The 23503-nt window shown below is 43.6% G+C and overlaps 1 protein-coding gene across 12 annotated transcripts in view; it reads right to left on the reverse strand.

Annotated features, from left to right (window-relative positions):
* Positions 1-22774, reverse strand: part of ODF2L (outer dense fiber of sperm tails 2 like) — a 38836-nt gene extending 16062 nt beyond the window's left edge. For 2 of the 12 annotated variants that reach the window (XM_083743370.1, XM_083743364.1), the window contains exons 1-12: positions 22600-22769; positions 21485-21523; positions 20053-20151; positions 19167-19337; positions 16005-16159; positions 14683-14809; positions 12947-13078; positions 11550-11612; positions 10343-10414; positions 7737-7853; positions 3883-4068; positions 1470-1579 (exon numbers count right to left, since the gene is read on the reverse strand). In XM_083743370.1, coding sequence (XP_083599496.1) covers positions 1470-1579; positions 3883-4068; positions 7737-7853; positions 10343-10414; positions 11550-11612; positions 12947-13078; positions 14683-14809; positions 16005-16159; positions 19167-19337; positions 20053-20151; positions 21485-21523; positions 22600-22614 — 1286 coding nt within the window. In that variant the 5' untranslated portion in view covers positions 22615-22769. Of the gene's footprint in view, positions 1-1469; positions 1580-3882; positions 4069-7736; positions 7854-10342; positions 10415-11549; positions 11613-12946; positions 13079-14682; positions 14810-16004; positions 16160-19166; positions 19338-20052; positions 20152-21484; positions 21524-22599 lie in introns of all 12 variants that reach the window. The other 10 variants (XM_083743372.1, XM_083743368.1, XM_083743366.1 and 7 more) reach the window with 7 other exon arrangements.
* Positions 22775-23503: the final 729 nt, after the last annotated feature.

Consider the following 23503-nt stretch of genomic DNA (forward strand, 5'->3'; position numbering starts at 1 on the left):
TAGATGTACGTCTTTCATGTTGATCATGTATAAACACTTCTTCGTGTGCCTCCTCCACGAGAGGTCTGGAGGGTGGCAACTGTTATTATCATGATAAAAATGAAAAACTCAGTAAAAACTATTCAAAAAAGAGAATGGGCCTTTTCTACAGCGCCCCCCCATCCCCGTTTGTGGAATGCTCTCCCTAGGGAGGTTCACCTGGCGCCTTCATTATATATATTTTAGGCACCAGGTGAAAACGTTCCTCTTCAACATGGCTGCTACAATGGCCTACATCACACTAAATAGGCAACTCTGCTTCGAATCTGGCTCAACCCTCTCGCCACCAGCATTCAAACTCCCTTTCAAACTCTCATCCAATCATCATTCACTACTAACATTCCAAACTCACCTTTTTCCCGCCTCCCTGCTTGCCTTAATTCTTCTAATATATTTGCCTATACATTGGCCTTAGCTGCACTACGATCGCAAGCGTTTGGCCACCAGAACCTCACGCAATCCACACCCGTACCTTCGCTATCTTGATTGGGTCACATCCACCACCATGCATTTAAAGTGCTCTTATGCCACTTTAACAGTCATGGATGTGGCGATCACACAGGGTCCCCGGATGTTTCACCGTCTATTGAACCCTGTGCCACCACTATTTCTCGCTGCCACCACCCAGGCCCTACCTGGTAAATTACTGAGTCCAGTCAGGGTTAAATTGGAACATAAGCTTCTGTTTTGTTTATTGCAGTTTAACAAGTGTGTGGTTTCATAAACGGTCTCGGTCAATTACAATCATGGGGTGCCTATCCAGACCTATAACTTCCACTACCTGTTCTCACTCACTAAACCACCTCTCAGATATTTACTTGTCTTCCTAGCTCCTAACTGTTCCCGACTCAGCTTATTTCACTACACTAACTCAACCTCCCCACAGACTCTATCCCAATTCACTCCCATTCCAACCAACCACCCAACTCCCAACGAACTCCTCCCTTTGCCCCTCCCAGAGCTGGTTTTTATAGTCCCTCTGACTCCACCCCCTGGGTTCTGATTGGATAATCTGTTTAACTATTTCACCTCCAGCACTCTCGTCTGTTAACATCACAATGGAGTCCTCTAAGGAATCATGGGAACTGCGGTTGTTTAAGGAAGCTAGGAATTGCAGCTCTTTGACTAGCAACAGTTCCCCATTCTTCTTCTTTTGGTTGTTCTTGTTGTGGGGAGGAGAAACCATAACCGTTAAATGTGATCTTGGTTTCCTTTCCTCCGTGTCTAGAACTGAAAACACAGCAGGCTAGGAGATGATGAAAATATTGCTCCATCCCATTCCCACAGTGAAAGGTTGTCAAGTAAACACACTTGGGGAGGGCAGACTAAAAAAAGCACATGCAAAATCCTAGAACAACCATATTAGCCCTGTTCCTCATTTTTAATAAAGAGACTGATTATTTTTAAAGAGGTATTAAGCATTAACTTACTTTTTCAGAGTTTCAGCCTGAACTTCTAACCTGGTTTTTTCATCTACCACTGCCTCGTGATGACTTTTCCAGACATTACAAGCTGAAAGTACCTCAGACAATTGGATTTCCTGGAGAATGTACAAAACACAGACCATGTAATATAATAACTCGTTTTCTGTTTAATTCTTCCCGATTCCCTAGACACAGGAGGTATTTTCATTCAAAGCAGTTTCCAGGTGTATTGCAGTAGTATGGAATAATGTAAAAACTTAAAAGCTTGAAATCTCGACATAAACACACACCAATAAAATCCTGAAACACAAGCATCAGCTGGAACCCAAGCGGTTGTACTAACTTTCCAGCAAAACAGAAGTTTTAAACTTGCTAAGAGCGTTTCCCTAAATGAGGTATTTGAAAGTTCTATACAGACATTTCCCAACTGTGAAATATGAGGCCATGCCTGTAAGCTTTTTGGTTATAGAAAATACTCCAGATCACATCTCCTATGCCATTTGTAGACAGTGATTACAGACTGTTGCTCGGATACTTTTCTTCCGCTTCAACTGCTACGGGCACCTGGTTGGCTAGCGCCCATGACATCACTGACAGCAAGGAACACAGTATTACAACTGGAATTTTAAAGCAGTATTTCTAAATTAAGTCACTTGGAGCAAGCCTTGCCACCAGAGCAGCTCTGTACAAAAGCAGTCAGCTGGTAGCCATGGGCAGTGATGAACTGCATGCAGCCAAATAGGCAGGCTTGTAGAGGGGTGGACAGAGCGCTGCATCTAAATCTGGAATAAAACTAGTAATGGAATAAAACCAGCACAACTCAGAGCTGATGAGGGAGTGAAGAAAGCCTGCAGGGCTGCATTTCACCCCCAGCTTGAAGCTTCCTGCCCCTAATCTTCTTCTTCTTTGATGACCGCTCATAGCTGAGCAAGATTGTCTTCCAAAAACACAGTCTTAACAGTGAGTTGTGACTGTGGAGGCCAATTCTGGAACCACATGTCCTTCCACAGTGGGGACATTGGTTTCCGGCCAGGAGTTGATCATGGTGAGGGTTTGCCAAGCGTGCCTTCCTCTTAGCACATTTCTCCCTTTCGTCCTGAGTTCAAGCGTCTTCAAAGTCCATCACACCTTTGGTAAAGGCCGTTCTCTAGTTGGAGCACTCGCAGGCCAGTGTTTCCCAGTTGTCAGTGTTTATACTACATTTTAAAAGATTTGCCTTGAGAGAGTCTTTAAACACTTTCCATTTTTAAGTTCAGAATAGAGTAGTTGCTTTGGAAGACGATAATCAGGCATTCGCACAACATGACCAGTCCAACGAAGTTGATGTTGAAGAATCACTTGCTTTTGACACTGGAGATCTTTGCTTCTTCCTGTACACCAGTGTTATTTCGCCTGTCTTCCCAAGTGATGTGTAAAATTTCTTGGAGACACCATTGATGGAATCAAGCATATTGTAAGGTTGGTAGTAAAATAGGAAATTTTGATTTCCCTGTGAATGTCCTGGTCATCAAACACTCTGCACTTCAACCGGGAGAAAGCTGCACTTCCTAATACAGTGGTACCTCAGGTTAAGAACTTAATTCATTCTGGAGGTCCGTTCTTAACCTGAAACTGTTCTTAACCTGAGGTACCACTTTAGCTAATGGGGCCTCTCGCTGCTCCTGCGCCGCCAGAGCATGATTTCTGTTCTCATCCTGAAGCAAAGTTGTTAACCCGAGGTACTATTTCTGGGTTAGCGGAGTCTGTAACCTGAAGTGTCTGTAACCTGAAGCATCTGTAACCTGAGGTACCACTGTACAAATTATATTCAACTCTTCCATGAAAAACCTCAGGGCAGCGCATAGGGGGCTCCCATACTTCTTTCACATCTTCAGCACCAAAGGATTGTTTTCAGGTTTTTACACACAGTTTAGTAGGCTGGCATCTGGTTACTTTGGCTGATGAAGGGCCTGTGTACTCAAACGACTGGAGACGGTACCTTGGCTTGCTAACTCCAGCCAACCAGAGGCCGGCTGAGCTGAAGACATAGACGGGATTCCCCAAACCAAAGAAGATAACCTTCTCAGATATTTTCTTACACCCAAACTACCAGTATGTACATACACGCATCTCAAGTCTATTATCTGATCGTGTACACTTATTAATATGGACACAGAAAGCAAAGTATGCCCCTGAAAGTTCCTGCTATTATAAATCAAGACGTTGTTGGCGTTCTTTCAGACAGGGATAGGGAACCTGCGGGCCTCTAGATGTTGTTGGACTCCAAATCCCATCATCCCTGATCACTGGCAAAGATGGCTGGGGTTGATGGGAGTTGGAAATCCTACAACAACTAGAGGGCCACAGGTCTCCTATTGCTGCTTTGTGAGATTAACATCAAGGTTTATACATTAATTTGGCTCCCTCCCCAATCACTCACCTTCTCTCTAATTTTGGAAATTAAGCTCTCCACAGCTGCTTTCAAAAGTTCTGCTCTTTGTTTCTGAACACTTGCCGCCCTTTTCAGAGCATTCCGCCTCTCCTTTCTTCTGTCCTTTTCAGCCAAAATCTGCCGCTTATATTCTCCGACTTGCTGTTTCCATTCTGTAATGTTCTTTTCTACTGTCTGCATCAGAATTAAGGAAGATTATTATATGCTCCAAACATGAAACGTTTGAGGCAGACATTAGCCAGGTGGGGGCAGTGTATGCGTTTGCACTTGCATGTATGTATAAAAGATTAAACTGGAGTACAGAAGACACAAAACAAAACAGAGATGCTTGATGATTTGGTTCATCAGATGATTTGGTTCATCAGAGCAGTGAAGGCGACAGATTTAAAGTAACATGTGCAAGTTAATTCCAACAGTTTAACAAGGCTTGAAAAATAATAATACATTGAAACACATGCTGAAGTATTTTGAAGATTCTATGCAGTGTTGAAAACATGAACCCTGAAGTACTTGGTGACAGTCAAACTCTGTAGACTGACTTAAACTGCAGTCAAAACAAAAAAAAATCCTTCCAGTAGCACCTTAAAGACCAACTAAGTCAGTTCTTGGTATGAGCTTTCGTGTGCATGCACACTTCTTCAGATACCTGAAGATATCAGTCTGTACCTGTGCAAGTTTCTTGGTGAGGTTGATGGACTTCCATTTCATGCGGCTCAATGTGGTGCCTTCCATAGTTCCAGTTACAGATAGGTAGCCGTGTTGGTCTGCCATAGTCAAAACAAAAAAAAATTCCTTCCAGTAGCACCTTAAAGACCAACTAAGTCAGTTCTTGGTATGAGCTTTCGTGTGCATGCACACTTCTTCAGATACTTCAGATACTTCGTGCATGCACACGAAAGCTCATACCAAGAACTGACTTAGTTGGTCTTTAAGGTGCTACTGGAAGGAATTTTTTTTGTTTTGACTATGGCAGACCAACACGGCTACCTATCTGTAACTTAAACTGCAGTGGCAGGTTGGCTAATCTGGGGCAGGAGGTCATTTCTGACCCACCAAGACACACTAAGCAGCCCATTAGATTTGCAGCTGTATTTCCCAGTCGGGAGAGAAAAGTTCCCTCTGGCTACCCTTTGGAGAGGATATTCAGTTTTAGCACTAAGCAACACAGTGTTTAGGTTGGAGATAAACCACCTAATTTCTCTTTGAGAGTTAAAAAAGGAACAGCATTTCCCCTCAGCCCAGCACTGGAGTCAGAATAGGTGGAAATGCCAATTGTGCGAGTGGCTCTACACGTGCGTTCCTGTGCAAGCGTATAAATCTGAATTTTGGTCCCTCCTTTGTGATGCTGCGTGTCTGTGTTCCAGCGGATGTTGTCTCTGACGAAGAATACTACTAGTATCTGTGAAATCTGTCCTGGAATGCAGCCAAATATTGTCCAAAGGGACGATATATCTCCTGGATTCCTTGACTGCGTTCACATGGGCAACACCAGAAGCCATGGAGGCCTGACCGAGAAAGGGTAAGTTTGCTGGCAAACAGAAGCTGCCTTTTGTGAGAGGACACTGGTGTTATTTATCAATTCCCCACAAGAGGTCACCATTTTAGCATCACAACTTGCATGACAAGAACACACACACACACGCACAAAAAGGTAGGCAAACACAGGTAAAAAATAACTTGTACAGCAAACGGTTCTACATTCTTCAAAAGACCTGCAAACATTAAAGTCGGGTTGCACTATGAATCCTGAGCCTACGCATTTCAAGGCTAAAGGTAGATGGAAGCCGACTGCGGCTGGAGCATCCTTATACAAAGCTTACAGAAACATTCGAGAAGAAATTACCAGTGCAAAGCGTTGCCAACTGCAGTTTTATGTAAGTTTGTTTTTTTTAAAAAAGCAATTCAGTTTATCGCCAATTCTCACTATGTAAAAATGGGCCATTTAAAAAAGAAGGTACTGTATGGGGAATCTCGGTATAAACATAGGCTGCAAGACCTTTTTCCACCTGGCCTTGGGGCGGGGGGGGGGAGCAGACTCACCAGCTCTACTGAAGAGGCTCCTGGCGAGACCAGAGGGGCATCGCTATGCCTGACAACAAACCCTAACTATTGGATTCCTCTGCCCCATCTTTTTGTGCCTGCCAAACAGCTGTGTCACGCTTATGATGATATTTATTCTCTTGTTAATTATGCTGTTTTAAATGTGTATTTTATATTTGACTTCACAATGGTGTTGTTGTCTTCAAAAATGAAGGGGAAATGTGTGTGCGTCCTATGGGGCGAATGCAGGCTTTCGCTGAAGCCTGGAGAGCGAGAGGGGTCGGTGCACACCGAACCCTCTCGCTCTCCAGGCTTCAGGAAGCTATCCGCAAGCCTGGCGGGAGTTCCTGCGGGCTTGCAAGGCTTGCGGGCAGCAGCCTGCAGCCCGGAGCATGGGGCGCCCTCTGGAGGACGCCCCGTGCTTCGGGCAGGTGTCCGCAAGCCTTGCGTGCCCGGGGGGAGTTTGGTTCTGGATTCTTTTATTGATGTTTTTATACGCTGCAAACCGCTTTGAGATTTTTTCTTAAAAATATAAAGCAGTATAGGAAAGGAAATAAATAAATAAAAGAAAAAATTCTGATTTCTTTATAAAAAAAAAGAATTTAACACCTCACACAAAAACATTATTTCAGCTCATATTACCAACAGTACTGTAAGTCTTTGCATTATTTATTTCTCTATCTGACGGCTTAAAAAAAACCTTTACGCCTGGCGTGCACATCACCCTAGTCCCAAACATGGCTGAGTGTCTAAGGGCAAGCGTGTGAGCCACTAAGGAGGGGAGCATGGCAACTTTCCTTCTCCTCCACTTCTCCCGATGCTGTGCTGCCATGAGCTGAACCTTGGTTAGGCTGAACACGTCTGATGTCCAAGCTCAAGGGTTTTCTCTTGCTCCACACAAAAAAGGTAAAGGACCCCTGACACTTAAGTCCAGCCGCAAACGACTATGGGGTTGCGGCGCTCATCTCGCTTTGCAGGCTGAGGGAGCCGGCGTTTGTCCGCAGTTTTTCCAGGTCATGTAGCCAGCATGACTAAGCCGCTTCTGGTGAACCAGAGCAGCACACAGAAACGCCGTTTACCTTCCCACCGGAGCAGTATCTATTTATCTACTTGCACTTTCGAACAGTGCTTTCGAACTGCTAGGTTGGCAGGAGCTGGAACCGAGCAATAGGAACTCACCCTGTTGTGGGGATTTGAACTGCCAACCTTCAAGCAGCCAGATGTACAACCGGATAAGCTTTGGGGCTTCAAGGCAGATTGTCCCCAGTGACGGGACTGGTTTGTGGGAGTATTTGGCTGGGGTAGAGATTTAAGGAAATCAACCTGAGATAAAGGAAACTTAGAAGCTGGTGTCCTCATTTGAGAGGCTTCTTCAGTTGGGAATATCGGTCCACAGAGATTGCACATGAACTCTTTCTATGAACAAAGCATTCCCATTTTATTTATGTGGACCTGGAGTCAGGGTGGGATATTCATAAATGCAATGATTTATGGCCATAGGTCAACTGAACTATGTATAGTTCCAAACTGGAGGTGTAGAGGGGTTTTCTTGAAATAAGCAATTATTGTGACAATGCAGATATAGCTTTCTGAATTATTTAACAGAATGTGGCTGATACAGATATAACAGATTTGTGGCTTTTCTCGTGAAATTTAGAGAGTGCACCTGAGATTTTTTACATTTTTATAGCTGCTGTGACTGGCAACTTCAATCCATAGCGACCCTCCCCAACACTGCCAAAAACACACACACACCCTATCATCAATCGATCAAAGAGGCAAAACCAACAAAAACCAGTTACCTTAAATTTTGTTCTCAGTTGATTATTCTCAGCCTCCTTTCTCTCTATCTGGCATTGCAAGTGAGTCTGTACCAACTGTGTTGATTCGGAATGACGAGATGCTTTTAACACATTAGCCTAAAATAATAAAACAAAGCCCATAATAAATTATGACATCTACATGGCTGCACCTATAATGAACGTTCGTACTCTATGGAAGGGGCGGGCAGACTTTAGACTTGCTGGATCTACTTTGATTTTTCCTTTGTTTCAGAACCCTGGGATCTACCAAGTGGAGACTGGCATTAAGACATCCAACAAGATTTGAAACAGCAAGTTGCCTCTGAGCACGTTACAAGTCTAAGAATTCATTTTCAGCACCAGAACTGAATGGAGTCCTTTAACAGTCACCTCCTGGTTAACTTTATATTCATTCAGGCAGCCTAATTTAAATGGGAAAAGTCACTTTGTTGTTGCAGTTGTTATACAATTGGGAAGCCTTGGTTGATCTACTCAGCATTCAAAACTCCCATTGTTCTAGGCGCGTTTTGCGACAGGAAATTTCATAAACGTGAGCAGTTTCTGAGCTCTGGGTGCAGTACTGCATCTAAGATTTCAGATTAAAATGGCCACTTACTCGGACGTAAATCCCAACCAAGTTCATTGGGGCTTCCTCCCAAGTGCATGGATTGGGGATCTGAAAATTTCTTTTCTTTTAACCCAACATGTTTTGTTTAGGTTTTAGTTGCCTTGTTGAATGTACTTTTAATGTACAATGTGCTTTTAATTCAAAATATGCTAGCCAGTTAGTTATGATGGTTTAAGTAGCGCATGTTAAAGCGTTATCTACTTCAGATGCTCACAGGAATGTCTAAAATCTAAACAAATTTTGGAGTGGGATCATTGAAGGACCCTTAAGTCTTAGGGTTGCGAACTGGACACTCAATGTAGGTGTCTCTGCCATCAGTTGTATAGGCCTTTAATGTGTTACTTGTGGTGCCAAAAAGATATATTTATATGAAGGAAATGGAGTATAGGGAGAATCCAGGGCTTGTCTGCAGAGCAGAAGGAAAGGAGAAGACGAAGAAGAGGAGGAGTTTGGATTTGATATCCCGCCTTTCACTCCCTTTAAGGAGTCTCAAAGCGGCTAACATTCTCCTTTCCCTTCCTCCCCCACAACAAACACTCTGTGAGGTGAGTGGGGCTGAGAGACTTCAAGGAAGTGTGACTGGCCCAAGGTCACCCAGCAGCTGCAGGTGGAGGAGCGGAGACGTGAACCCGGTTCCCCAGATTAGGAGACTACCGCTCTTAACCACTACACCACACTGGAGGACCTTTTTCTGCCTCCCCATTTCCAGCCACTCCCTGAAGACTGCAGAAGGGACCTTCTTAAGAATATTAGGGGGGCGGGCAGGGGAAACATGGCTTTATTTTTTGAAGTCTTCAGATGAGTTCTATACCATGTGAAAAATGAACGTAAGATTTTAGCTGCCGTTCATTCATTTCCAGCTTTGTATTCTTGTTATAAATAAGCGCGCCTAGACATTCCGTTGTTGCGCCCTTCCGAAAGAAAAGCAGCTAACTTTAATAGAAGGAATTAAAAACACTATTAAAAAAACCCAAGCAGATGATATGAACAAGTACCTAGCAATATATTGATTTTTTTAAAAAATAAAATACTACATTTGCCTATCAATAAAATTTCAACACCCAAGGAGAGGAAATAATAATTCAATTAATACATTCCAGAAAACCAATACAATCCTATTGCACATACATTTCAAATAACAGGTAAGGGGATAACAAAACACGTATTTTAGTGAAAGATATACACTCTTAGGCTTGAATCCTAAACACATTACATACCTGGGAATAAAAGGTAAAGGGACCCCTGACCATTAGGTCCAGTCGTGGAAGACTGTGGGGTTGTGGCGCTCATCTCGCTTTATTGGCAGAGGGAGCTGGCGTACATCTTCCAGGTCATGTGGCCAGCATGACTAAGCCGCTACTGGTGAACCAGAGCAGCGCACAGAAACGCTGTTTACCTTCCCGCCGGAGCTGTACCTATTTATCTACTTGCACTTTGATGTGCTTTCGAACTGCTAGGTTAGGAGGAGCAGGGACCAAGCAACAGGAGCTCATCCTGTCACAGGGATTCGAACCGCCAACCTTCTGATCGGCAAGTCCTAGGCTCTGTGGTTTAACCCACAGCGCCACCCACGTCCCGATACCTGGGAATAAGATCCACTTAATACAGTGGATCGAGTATCGTATATACTCGAGTATAAGCCGACTTTTTCAGCACATTTTTAATGCTGAAAAAGCCCACCTTGGCTTATACTTGAGTGAGGTGGCAGCGGCGGAACGAGCAGCCTAAAAGGAGCCCTTAAGGGCTGCTCCTCCTCCGCCTTTGCCACTGTCGGCGGTAGAACGAGCAGCTCGAAAGCTGCACAGCTACACTCTCATTCTGGAAGTCAACATATTGAAATATTGGCACACACCAAAATCTAACTTAGAACTAGCGGGACCACAAGAGATTGATGAAGTTGTCAAATCATGTAATTTGGTAAACATAAACCTATGGCAGGTGAAGTAAAACAGCTGTACAAAGGGAAATGCTAACTTACTTTCTCATGCTGAAGCTGAGTAGAAAGCTCTAAAATATACCTTTCTTTTCGAAGCACTTCATGCTTGAGTTCCTTCAAAGGAAAAAAAACCCAGATTATTATTATTATTATTTGCATACTAGAGCAAGGATTTGTAACTCAAGGGGGGGGTGGGGAGAGAACAAGGATAGAAAGTATACAGCGGTACCTCGGGTTACATACGCTCATGTTACAGGCTCCGCTAACCCAGAAATAGTACCTCAGGTTAAGAACTTTGCTTCAGGATGAGAAGAAATTGTGCTCCCGCGGCGCAGAACAGTTCCAGGTTCAGTACAGACCTCTGGAACGAATTAAGTACAGTGGTGCCTTGGGTTAAGTACTTAATTCGTTCTGGAGGTCCATTCTTAACCTGAAACTGTTCTTAACCTGAAGCACCACTTTAGCTAATGGGGCCTCCTTCTGCCGCCGCGCTGCTGGAGCACAATTTCTGTCCTTATCCTGAAGCACTATTTCTGGATTAGCAGAATCTGTGACCTGAAGCGTATGTAACCTGAAGCGTATGTAACCCGAGGTACCACTGTACTTAACCCCAGGCACCACTGTACTGGCTTTCATGACAGAGGGCTCATTTAGATATCAGCAGGCCCACAAATAGTCAAAACACTGTGTGAACTTTCCCCAGAAGCTCTGAGAATGCCATCTTGGTAGTTAAAATAACCTTACAATTAACTGGTAGATGTTAAAGCCGTGGGATCATATATGTTTATATCCACTTGCTTTGATTGAAACTAATTGGTTTGCCTTGATGTTATCATTATCTGGGGGCTTGGGAGTGTTGGGCTCTGGGCCCAGAAAAGGGGAACTATCTGTAAAATGTGAGTATTTGCCACCTATACTCTCATCTAGTTAGGTGACGTGATGGGAAGTCCCACCCAAAGTGGCATATGCTGCTTTGTCTATAAATAATGCGTTGAACATTTCTTTGGGAGTGGACAAGCCATCTCCTTGCTGCAGTGTCCATCCTGTGTCTGCAGATGATAAGAAGAAGAAGAAGAAGAAGAAGAAGAAGAAGAAGAAGAAGAAGAAGAAGAAGAAGATGAAGAAGAAGAAGACAACAGACAACATGCAGCATGTATCCTATGTGCAACTGCTTAAAATGCCTAAAACAGGCTGTGGTGCCGCATTCACGAAATGAAACGATGACACGCCAAAGAACGATGACACTTACTACAGCTTCAGTTTCGCTTTCAGTCAACTTCCATATCAAATCTTCAATCTGTGTACTGATGATCTAAAAATAAGAAAAATGAAACAAAACTGATTCAGTGTCACTTAATATTGAATACAACATATTACTTTCAACATACTGTACTTCCTGCGACATAAAACTCCCAACATTCCAAGTGACCATGCCCTCTATTTACAGTTAAGGACTAAGAAAAGAAAAGAAAAAACTACAAGCACAGATAAGAAAGTTCCTTTGTGAATTAAAATCTGACGTGTTTAGAGGTCATTTTTTTTAAGCCCCCAAAAGTCTATTTTATTAATTGATCTTTAAAAAAAAAAGAGAGAGAGAAGAGATTTTCTACTTATTTTTTCTTATCCAAGTAATAGTTTAAAGGAGTATTCTATTCACTGGGCAATATCCAATGATAGATAATAATTAAAAAATTAAAATTATTAGAGTTTCTCTTGTTCAAAAGACCTCTGTTTGTGTGCATGTGAGACCTGCCCGCTCTCTCCCAACCTACAGCCCTCCACATATAGGAATAACAGATATCTTTTTCTAAAAAGTTATCAGATACTAAATTTCCTGCCAAGAGAATGGACAGGTGGACATCAACTCAGCCCTGTTTCAGTTCAGGAACAACTTCGTTGCTGCACTGAAGGTTTAATTCTTATAAGGAAATGTTTGTCTAGGTTGTGTTCCAGCCCAGGGCAAGTTGATAATGGGGTCCCCATGACATTGTGCAGGATTCAGGTGTTGGCATAAGCCAAAACATTTTAAATACAATATGCAGTTATGTGAAGAAAGTACTCGCATATTGACATTCTTCATGAGCACACTGCTCGCCAAGAGGGAGGTTACAGGCTGCTGTGTTAAGTGGTAAGCCCTTTTCCTCAGGTGCAGATTAACTGGCAAGGAAGAGCAACCCAAACTTGATGCTGTTATGTAGGCAATTGCAGCTCTGGTCTGTAAACAGATCTGCTGCAACCCAGGGAATCTTTTGGTGGCAGCAGGATGGATCTAGTTTGCCCCTGTGCACGAGGGGAATGGATTCTTGGCCACCTCACAAATCCGTCTGGGAGAAAGAGCTACAGCTCTGCTGCACAAAGCAAGAGACTTAGAAACCTTGTTCATAAAAGGATCTAATCCAAAGCAATTCCTGGGCTAGACACAAACAAAGAGCAACACAGAAACTTATCGGGATGGGTCAACAAACTCGAGGGCTCCCCCCCCCCCTTATCTCAGGGCACTGCTTGATATATTATCATCTAATTTTATTTTTCTGTGAATTTACCTCCTTCTTTGAAAATTCTACTTCAAACAATGAAACAAAATACTTAAAACTTGTTGTTGATAAATACTATACTTGGTTGTGGTTTCTGTGCACGTTCTCTTACTTCTTTTTCCTTGCTTGATCTAAGTAGCTGCTGTAACAGTCCCTTCATATTTTTGAGAGCCCCTAGCTCCATTACCAGTAAATCCTCTTGCATAGAAATCTTTATCATATCTGCTGCAGAAACGTAACAAGCCTGACAAAAATATTAAATTGCAGTTAAGTCGTTTTGTAAAAAAGAAAAGAAAACTCTCTTTTTGGCCAAACCAGTGTGTCACCGTTCAGGTAGCCACCTTAAAACCGAACCGTTTTGATAAAACAAACCTTTTTCACCATTTGAACACAGAGAACGATCACAAATACAAAACAAAAGGAAACGATTTTGCTATGATGCCTGTCACAAATACAGTGGTACCTTGGGTTAAGAACTTACCGTATTTTTTGCTCTATAAGACTCACTTTTTCCCTCCTAAAAAGTAAGGGGAAATGTGTGCGTCTTTTGGAGCGAATGCAGGCTGCGCAGCTATCCCAGAAGCCAGAACAGCAAGAGGGATTGCTGCTTTCACTGTGCAGCGATCCCTCTTGCTGTTCTGGTTTCTGAGATTCAGAATATTTTTTTTCTTGTTTTCCTCCTCCAAAAACTAGGTGCGTCTTGTGGTCTGGTGTGTCTTATAGAGCGAAAAATATGGTAATTCGTTCTGGAGGTCCGTTCTTAACCTGAAGCTGTTCTTAACCTCAGGTACCACTTTAGCTAATGGGGCCTCCTGCTGCCGTGCGATTTCTGTTCTCACCCTGAAGCAAAGTTCTTAACCGGAGGTACCACTTCTGAGTTAGCAGAGTCTGTAACCTGAAGCATCTGTAACCCAAGGTACCACTGTAACTAGCTTTTCTCCAAACCAAAGCAGCACTGCTGGTTCTGGAACAGAGATGATAGCAGGGCTGGGTCACCTCAAGCCAGAGGTCCAAATGCAGCTCTCCAGGCCTATCAATCGGCCCCCCAAAATTCTCCCTCACTGGCCATGCTTGCATCTCAATTGTTTTGTCTGAATGGAATGTGTCCTTGCACTCAAGATGATGCCTGGTCATCTGAATGGAGGATAGAGGGTGTCTGTGCGTTCATATGAATTAGTCCACAAAGGTAAAATTTAATTTTGTTGCTTTGCCTGATTTTACCCTCTGGCCTCATCCACCACTAAGCACATGGCCCAAGGAAGGCTGCTTAGGTAAGAATGCAGCTGAAAAATATTCCCCAGCCCTTGGACTAGAGCCACAGGTTGAATTGCAGCTAGACACAAAACACATCATTTCAATATACCCTATTCAAAATTTCCAGAAGGTTAGCTGCGTTAGTGTTCTGCGGCAATGAGTCTTGCAGCACCTTAAAGACTAACAAATTTTGTTATGGCATATCGTCTAGAAAAACTTGTGCCATCAGCAGCATGGAGCATCTGATGAAGTCCACGAAAGCTTGTGCAACAATATATTTGTTAGTCTTTAAAGTACTACAAAGCTTGTTGTTATTCCTTCTTCAAACTGTATGCGTAATGGCAGTCAATGTTTTTGTGGTTCAGCAGCAAACAGCATAAGCTTGGCTGTAGCAAAGTCATAACATGAGAGAAAGATGCTTCCATTCCTGTAAAGGAAGGGCACATATTTTCTGCCAGTTGCCAACGCAGCAGCAGCTCTCTGCTGAACTGAGCACAGTGAGCTTTAGAAAATCCAGTATCAATAACAGATATCTGTTGTTCTTAGGCCATACTGTAACCGAGTGTCATTCAGTAATTATCAATGCAAACTTACCTTTGAAATTCTAGTTAGAGTTTCTTTAAAAGACGGCAGGAACATTTCTGCTGAACCAATTGCCAACTCTGCTTCGTGGAGCTTTTTCTGAAAAGCGACTTCGTCCTGAATGGTGTCTTCCCACAACCTATAAACAAAAGACTAATGTTTATTAGGAAAAACTGTGCCCGTGTTACTCTGTATAACCTTAATTTAAATGCTAACTGCAATTCAGCCAGTGGCTGGGCACACTTACTAACACAAAGCCTAACGTCCCATCAAAAGTAAGAGTTAATTATCCTCTTGGAGACTTCCACACTGGTTCTTTCCTTTTGTGAATCGCGAGGACTTAGTACATCATTTCACCTAATGCTTTTTCACACGTAGGGCATTTACTTTGCTTAGGGCAAACATGTATCATGGGCATCCATAGGGCATCTATGCAATATGAAGCCATGGAAAGTTAGGGGCTGGCCAGAACGTGTGCACACTGCAAAACATATATGCAAATTATGGTTTGTTTTACGATAATAAGTTTTGAGACTCAAACAGAAAATTGGTGAGTATTAAATAAAACTTCTGTGTCCTTTAAAAAAAAGTTTTTTAAAAATGTAAGAACGTGCAGGAACAGCACACATGTTAAACCCATGTTTCAGATAGCTCTAGTTTGGAAGTACAGTGGTACCTCGGGTTACAGACGCTTCAGGTTACAGATGCTGCTAATCCAGAAATACTACCTTGGGTTAAGAACTTTGCTTCAGGATGAGAACAGAAATTGTGCTCTGGCAGCGTGGCGGCAGCGGGAAGCCCCATTAGCTGAAGTGGTGCTTCAGGTTAAGAACCATTTCAGGTTAAGAACGGACCTCCGGAACGAATTAAGTACTTAACCCGAGGTACAGTGGTACCTCGCAAAACGAATGCCTCGTAAGTCGAAAAACTCGCAAGATGAGTTTTTCGTTTTTTGAGTTGCTTCGCAAGACGAATTTCCCTATGGGCTTGCTTCGCAAGACGAAAACGTCTTGCAAGTTTGTTTCCTTTTCCTTTTTCTTAAAAGCCTTTTTTGAGGTTTTTTAAGACTTTGGTGATTTTTGAAGCTTTTCCAAAACTTCTTTTGCAGCCATTTGGTAAGTTAAACTTTTAAAACTTTTTTGGGGGGTTTTGGATTTTGGGTGCTTCGCAAGACGGAAAAACTCGCAGAACGAATTAATTTCGTCTTGCGAGGTACCACTGTACCACTGTAATTGGCACTGCATGGCATTCCCCTAAATGAATAGCTTTAGGGAAATGTTCTAGGGTAAAATATCTGAGCTGCAGAACATGCACCACTCAACTTAAAAGCATACCTTTCTCTTTCACTTTCACTCTGCGTTTCTTCCAAGGAACTCTCCTCAGATTCCCCTGTACAGCAAGGCAAGGCTTCCTTCATCCTGGTCCTGTGTTTATCCACAAGTCGGCCGTATGAACCCCAGTTCTCCTTCAAGCATTCTTGTTCTGGAAGCTTATAAAATAATGTTTTGCCTTCACTGCTTATTCTCTCTCTCTTTCACACACACACAGAGCCACCAAATCATCTGCATCAAAAAGCTCTGCATCAAAATGCATGCAATCCAGAATAGCAAACTTGCACTTCAGAGATTCTAACATTTCTGTCTCCTCCTATCAACACGATAAGACATAGCAAGTCCACGCTTCAGCTTGTTACATGCATTGTACTGTCCTCTTAAAACGTCATACAGTACAACAAGACGGGCCAGGTTGTGTAGGGGTGTGTGGAAGACCAAAATCCAAGGGCTGCACACAATTCCTGTTTGTAATAACGCCTGGAAATTTCAGAATACCTTCAAGGCCTTCAGCACTGATGCCTCTGCTAGATCACCCCTCATTTAAACATGAAGACAAATATAATCAACTCATAGATCTTGAAACAATTCATTTCTCTGGAATTAAGAGATCTGTTTGTTAAAAAGTAAAGCAATTTTAAAGGAGGACCTGGTGGCAAAGACAAAAGGCATAAAATGGTCCTGGCTACATCAACTATGGGACGCGGGTGGCGCTGTGGTCTAAACCACAGAGCCTAGGACTTGCCGATCAGAAGGTTGGCGGTTCGAATCCCCACGACGGGGTGAGCTCCCATTGCTCGGTCCCTGTTCCTGCCAACCTAGCAGTTTGAAAGCACATCAAAGTGCAAGTAGATAAATAGGTACCACTCCGGTGGGAAGGTAAATGGCGTTTCACCAGAAGCGGCTTAGTCATGCTGGCCACATGACCTGTACGCTGTCTGAAGACAAACGCTGGCTCCCTCTGCCTATAGAGCAAGATGAGCGCCGCAACCCCAGTTGTCCACGACTGGACTTAACGGTCAGGGGTCCCTTTACCTTTACCTCAACTATGCACTTTTGCAAAGTATCTGGAACAAAGCGGGGAGGATTTGAGACTCTTGGCACCTTTGGAATCAGTAACAGACCTAGCCATGACACAAAAGGGGCAGTCTCAGTGATATATGGTATGATATTAGACAGCATCGTAGGAAACGCGGATGATATTCAAATGAGATAGGAAACCCGACATAGGAATTTCAGTAAGCGAAAAAGCATGGGAATCAATATGACAAAATCCATCTTGAAAAACAATTTTGGCTCGCCTCCAGGAAGTTTCCCTTAAAATTATATTTCAGTGGCATTGTACCCCCACACACCTTGCAAAGATAAATCCTTTAAGCTCACCATTATGTTGGGAAATAATGTGGAGAGCCAGGTCCTATTTTCACGTTTGGTGGGAGTTTACCATGGTCCATGCCTTTGGGGGGAAAGTTTTTTAATCTGACCTCCAAAATCACTAACCAATCTATCCCTCCTAATTTGACACTTGTCCTATTATCATTAGATTTGATCCCAAATTCTACACCTTAAATCTAAAGAATTAATTTCCTTCCTGTTCACAGGAGCTAGACTAGTTATTGCCCAATGATGGAAGGAAACTTCTAAAATACCAATAGAGGCTTGGGTTAATAACATCTGGAAGATCTTGAGTATTGCTCTATTATAACGCCTCACATACCATCAATGACTAATCAAAGGCATCTCCAAAAAAAGATACCTTTTGACATGATCTGATCTCCCCTTTTCCTCTTTTATTGAAGAACAGGGTATTCTAATGCCACCATCATCACAGAGGTGTCTGTGGAGGGGATAGTGATTGAAAATTTATTGTAACTGCATTGTAACATTTGAATAAATGTTTCATTTTTATTTATTTAAAAAATAATAACTTCAAGTAGTAATTTTATTAGTAGTTTAATTTCAAACATCTAAACTGCTGGCTTCTTAAAAAATTACAGGCGTCTTAGTTTAGAAGCCCTAGTGTTATATTCAAGTGCAACCTCATTTTCATGGTGTTCAGCCACTGCAACCTTTGACACACCCAGCCTGAGAACATGTTTATTACTGGTGAAGCAACACCTTGAATGGCACCAGTACCATTTATCTGCAAGGAACCTTTCCAACACCACTCCACCTGACAAAGGGGACCCTGAGCGTCTCCCAGTAAAAATAAAAATAAAAAATCAATGCACTGCAAAGGATGCTGAGAAATGTTTCTGGGTGCATGTACTTTAGCCAGGACACACTTCAGACCTCCTGGCCAGTTGCCTTTTGTGAACTGAGCGTGGTTTTGTTTTAGATATTATAATCAGCTATACAGTGCTTTGCAATTATATTCCTGGGGGCAGTTTGCAAAAGGAATTCATCCCACGAAGTGCTTATCTCACCCTTCCACATGGGGGGGGGGGGCGGGATTAGCTGTGAAGGCCACCTATCTTCCAGGGAAGTATGGCTTCTGTTACTAATCTTGTTGTTCCCAAGTAACTCCGAAGGCTACAGTGGTTTTTTTTGCGGGGGGGGGGGGGATTTCGGCGGGTGGGGGTGGAATGTGAAGTGGGAGGGGGAACTAAAATGAGCAGAGAATGACAGTTGGGTTGAACATTCTGCCAGCTAAAAGGGAGTGGAAAGAGTGGAGGATAGAGGAATCTGTCTCTGCAGGAAATGGTTTTTAGGGAGATTATTAGTTATAATTTCATTCATCCTAGCCTTCACATAACTGTGTATTTGTTTTCAAGGCTCCCCAGATTAACATCCTGGCTTGGTTCTCATGAATAGTATCTTAATAAGCTGGGATACAAATGAGATTTGTGCACCACCCACAACTTTTGTGCTGGTGAAAGTGGGGAAACAAACTGGGTTTACCACAGTTGCATATTAAATCCAAATGAGGAAGCTATGGTTGATGGTCTCCAAACAAAGTGGGACATGGAACTATGGTTTAAAGAGGGTTTCTAAACCGTGACTTGTTTGGATACCGTTAACTATAGTTCCATGAATGTATATAGGTTTTTAGGTTTAGATGATTTAACATTTAGCTGAATAACGTTAGCTCTGCTAATGAGCCAGTCACTTCAAAAAAAAATCAAGATTTGTATTAATACTATTTGTATTTCCTGCACATCTTACATGGTTATCTGAGCTGTCCACTTCTTCACTTAGAGAACTCAAATACTTTCCAAGTTGGCTGGATGTTTCTGTCTCAAGATGATCTTTCTTAAAACTCAAATCACAGGACTGAATAACTGAACAAAGTTTTTCTGCTTCCCCAGAAGTTAGGTATGGCACAAGTCTTGTTTCCTAAAAACACCATCCATATAACATTAAGTAAATGCATGCTACTAGACAAATACATCTGCCTGCAGGTTAGCTTCAGAAACAACACAGCTGCTTATATCAGGGATGGGGAACCAGTGGCCTTCCAAGTGTTTGTTGGACTCCAAATCCCATCAGCCCCAGACAGCAAAGCCAATAGTCAGGGATTATGGGAGTTGTGGTCCAACACAGGACCCCCATCCCTGACTTACATTATCAAAACAAGAATTTTTAAATGCAATAAATTACTTAAAATAGACACCATGGGAAATGTATCAGAGTTTAAGCACATCAGCCAATTTTAAGGAATACTGAACAGCATCCAAACAACAGTGAAATCAGTTTCTGAGTTTGCTATTTTGTTTTTCTTGGAGCAATATGTGCATATGGCACAATGAATTCCTTTTGGAATAGAGGGGAATTTCAAAAACAATTTGCGATGTTGGCAACGCATTCAATGTGGGGTGGGGAAGGCACAAATTTGACTCTGGTTTACTTGTGTGAACCAAAGTTGTTCTTCAGATTGTGCTCATCCTCCTTTAGACGGAAAATCAGGAGGAGTGCATTTGTGAGTCTGTGATATAACAACAGTCTTATTCTTTTATATTTAAGAATATATTGTCTCCGTTTGCAGAGACAAACTTTGGAATGGGGGGGGGGCATAGATATTTCAGTAGCAAACTTCCTTTTAACAGCTTACCTCGCAACGGCTAGAAGAGGAAAGTTCCCTCTGCACATGGTCATGAGACCCATCACTGTTCTGTTCATACAGGCTGGGTGGTGGTGCTTCCTTTTCTTTCTGAAAAATAAATTATGAGCGTAGTGAGTGTCTGAATTTTTATTGGGTTTACAAGTTAAATGCTGCCTGAATTTGTATCAGTTGCAGCAAAGGCGCTCCGTTTCAAGTCAGTGTTTAACAGAGTAACCCTAGCCATGCCCACTTTGAAGTTACCGTATTTTTCGCCCTATAGGACGCATCGTCCCATAAGGCGCACCAAGTTTTTTTGGGGGGGAAATAAAGGGAAAAAATTATTTTCCCCCAGGCGGGGGGCTGGGGCGGGGGAGGCCCAAGCTTCCCCCGACCCCAGCCCCCAAACAGGCAACTCTCCGCAAGCAGTGGGAGCGCTCCCGCTGCTTGCGGAGAGGTCCGCGAAGCCTGGAGAGCGAGAGGGGTCGGTGCGCACCGACCCCTCTTGCTCTCCAGGCTTCAGCGAAAGCCTGCATTCGCCCCATAGGAAGCACACACATTTCCCCTTCATTTTTGGAGGGGGAAAAGTGCGTCCTATAGGGCAAAAAATACGGTAAGTCCTACTGAACTCTTAGCCCCAGGTAAGTGGGAAGCCTTAGAGACGACAAAGTAAACCCCGAAGTTCTTAATGCCAAAGTAATACATTTCCACTTGAGCTAAGTGCTACAATTTTGTTTACTAATATGGTGAAAAGCATTGTTCGGTAAAGCTAGCATATTTGTAATCTGCTGAAAATAAACACACACACATTTACAGGATATTATTCAAAACTGAATTCTTCAAGGTCTTCCAAGTTTAGAGATGCAAAAGCCATGTTGCAAAGGAGGCATCTGCAAAATATTCTAACGCACAATTATTCCAAGTAGAGTTTATTTCTATTACAGCGGTACCTTGGTTTATGAACTTAATCCGTTCCGGAAGTCCGTTCTTAAACCAAAGCATTCTTAAACTAAGGCATGCTTTCCCATAGCAGCGGGGGACTCAATTTACAAATGGAACACACTCAACAGGAAGTGGAACATGTTCTGCTTCCAAGGCAAAGTTCACAAGCCAAAACACCTACTACCAGGTTTGCAGCATTCTTAATCCAAGTTGTTCATCAACTAAGCTGTTCTTAAACCAAGGTACCCCTGGACTATGCTTTTTATTATTATTTATGCTATTCGGTCATTGGAGAAAAAGCCAAGGCTACCCATCGCATAAGCAGAAACACATTGCACATCCTAAAAGTTCCTGAACTGAGCAAGGGACTGAACTAAATGGCCTTCCAGGTCACACACACCCATTCTAAAATTCTCTGGGGCTTTCTGGGTGTCATGCAATGGTCACACCCCTCTTATTAGAATTCCGTAGAGAGATTGCCACCCTTCTGATTATCATGCACCTGACAAGCCTTCTTAGTAATTGGGGTAGCGTGGAGGATCTGAGGAAAAACACACAGATAAATATTTTATTGGGGGGCACTTGTTAACTTATAACCAGACGGAGGGGCTCAAGACTTCTTCTGAAGCCTCCAGCTGGGAAGAATGGCAACTGAGCTCGGGTTCAGGTTAAACCAATGACATGCAATACCCAAAAGCAATCCCACCCAGTCCTCTAATACATATCCTGGCTTGCCCCAAGCCATGACAACCACACTTCATTGTAGGCCCTTGTACAAAATATATTACGTTTGCTGGGGGGGGCGGGGGCAGGGACGACAACCTCTCCTAATTTAGTTTGATTACGCTCCAGTATTCACTGACATGATTTCTTGCCAGAGACGAAATGGAGTTATGAGAATGCAAACTTAATGTGAAGTACTCTGGTGCAGCTTTTGCACACGATAACATTAAGTGAGATTCCGAAGCGACAATGGGATTTTAAAAAAAAATGAATTCATGGTAACTTAGATTCAGAGGTGTGTGTGCCCCTCTACGGCCACAACTGGCGAGGCAAGTTCAGAGCAAGAAACTGCAAGCTCGAAGAGGCACGCACCTTGCAGCCGCCCAAGCTGGAATCTAGACACGTGTAAAAAAAAGTTGCGAAAATGCCTTTTTTAAAAAAAAAAAAGGTTTGAAAAATGTCTTGAATTTACCGTGGTTCACCACCGCCATCTGGCGTCTCTTTGGTATAATGCTCCTTGACAACGTTTTATTTGCAGCTATATAGCTATTTGAGCCTTGAACAAGGGGAATATCTCGAGCGCAGGGGATGGGGATCCATTTCTAAAAAGCCTTTTAGAATCTAAAATTTAGACCCCTGGAAGCGCTTTCCCTCCGCTCCCCGCCCCGAGGGAGGAGGCGCGGCCGCCCCGCAGCAAGCGCTCTGCACGCGCTCAGAGGCACGCTGCTTTCCGGGCGCCGGACGAAGAGGCCGGCCACCGGCGGAGACCGCAGGCGTTGGCAACGCCTTGCAAGGTCACCGATGACAGGCGGCTCTGGGCCTCGACCCGCCTCGTCCCCTCGCAGAGCGGCGTTTCCCGCCTCCCGACCCCTTTCCCCCGAGCGCCGCCATTACCCCGCTGCCTTCCATGGCCGCCTTTCGCCTTCTGCAGCTCGCCGACGCCGCGCTCTCGGGCGGGACAACGGAGCGGCGCTTCCCGCCCTCGCCAGGCAACCCCGCGAGGCGCCGCCGGAACAGCACCGACGCCGCCCGGCTCCTCCGGGGAGCCCTCGCTCCGCCTTCGGGGCTGGGCTCCGCTGCGCGCCGGCTGTGGCGCGCGGATTGGCCTCTCGAAAGGCGGGAAGGAGGAGAGGGAGAACCGGGCGCCTCTTGGGGGCAGGCAGTGCCGGACTGACGTATAAGCTAAACAAGCTGTTGCTTAGGGCCCCACTCTCTTGGGGGCCCCCCCAAAAAAAATTAAAGGGGGAAAAAACTGGATGTGCATTTCCAAAATATAAGATAAACAAATAAAATAAAACCTACATACAGCAACAGTGTTTTGTGTTGTGTAGGCTCCTATGATGTAAGTAGTGGGTCCCGCCTGCTAGCCTGCTCCCTAAAATATCACTGGTCTGCTCATTTCTATATACAGTCATACCTTGCAGAACAGACGCTTCTGGTAGCGTTTTTTCGGGTTACAGATGTGCCAAAAGCCGGAAGTACTGGAACGGGTTACTTTTGGGTTTCGGTGTTCGCGCATGCGCAGAAGCAATAAATTGCACTTTGTGCATGTGCAGAAGCACTGAATCGCAAGATGTGGTGCTGCGGGTTGCGAACGTGCCTCCTGCATGGATCACGTTCGCAACCTGAGCATCCACTGTATAGGGTGCCTACATTCTGCCTGGACTGGTTGCATGGCAACACGTGCAAATGGCTTTCGATATCTATTAGGTTCATAAGTTACCATATAGCATAGAATCAACATATAGCATATCATCAACACAAAAAACAGCGACAATTTGTTGATGACAAAGGACAG

This window comes from Podarcis gaigeae (assembly GCF_964106915.1).
Source record: "Podarcis gaigeae genome assembly, chromosome: 6".
In the NCBI taxonomy this organism is placed as follows: Eukaryota; Metazoa; Chordata; class Lepidosauria; order Squamata; family Lacertidae; genus Podarcis; species Podarcis gaigeae.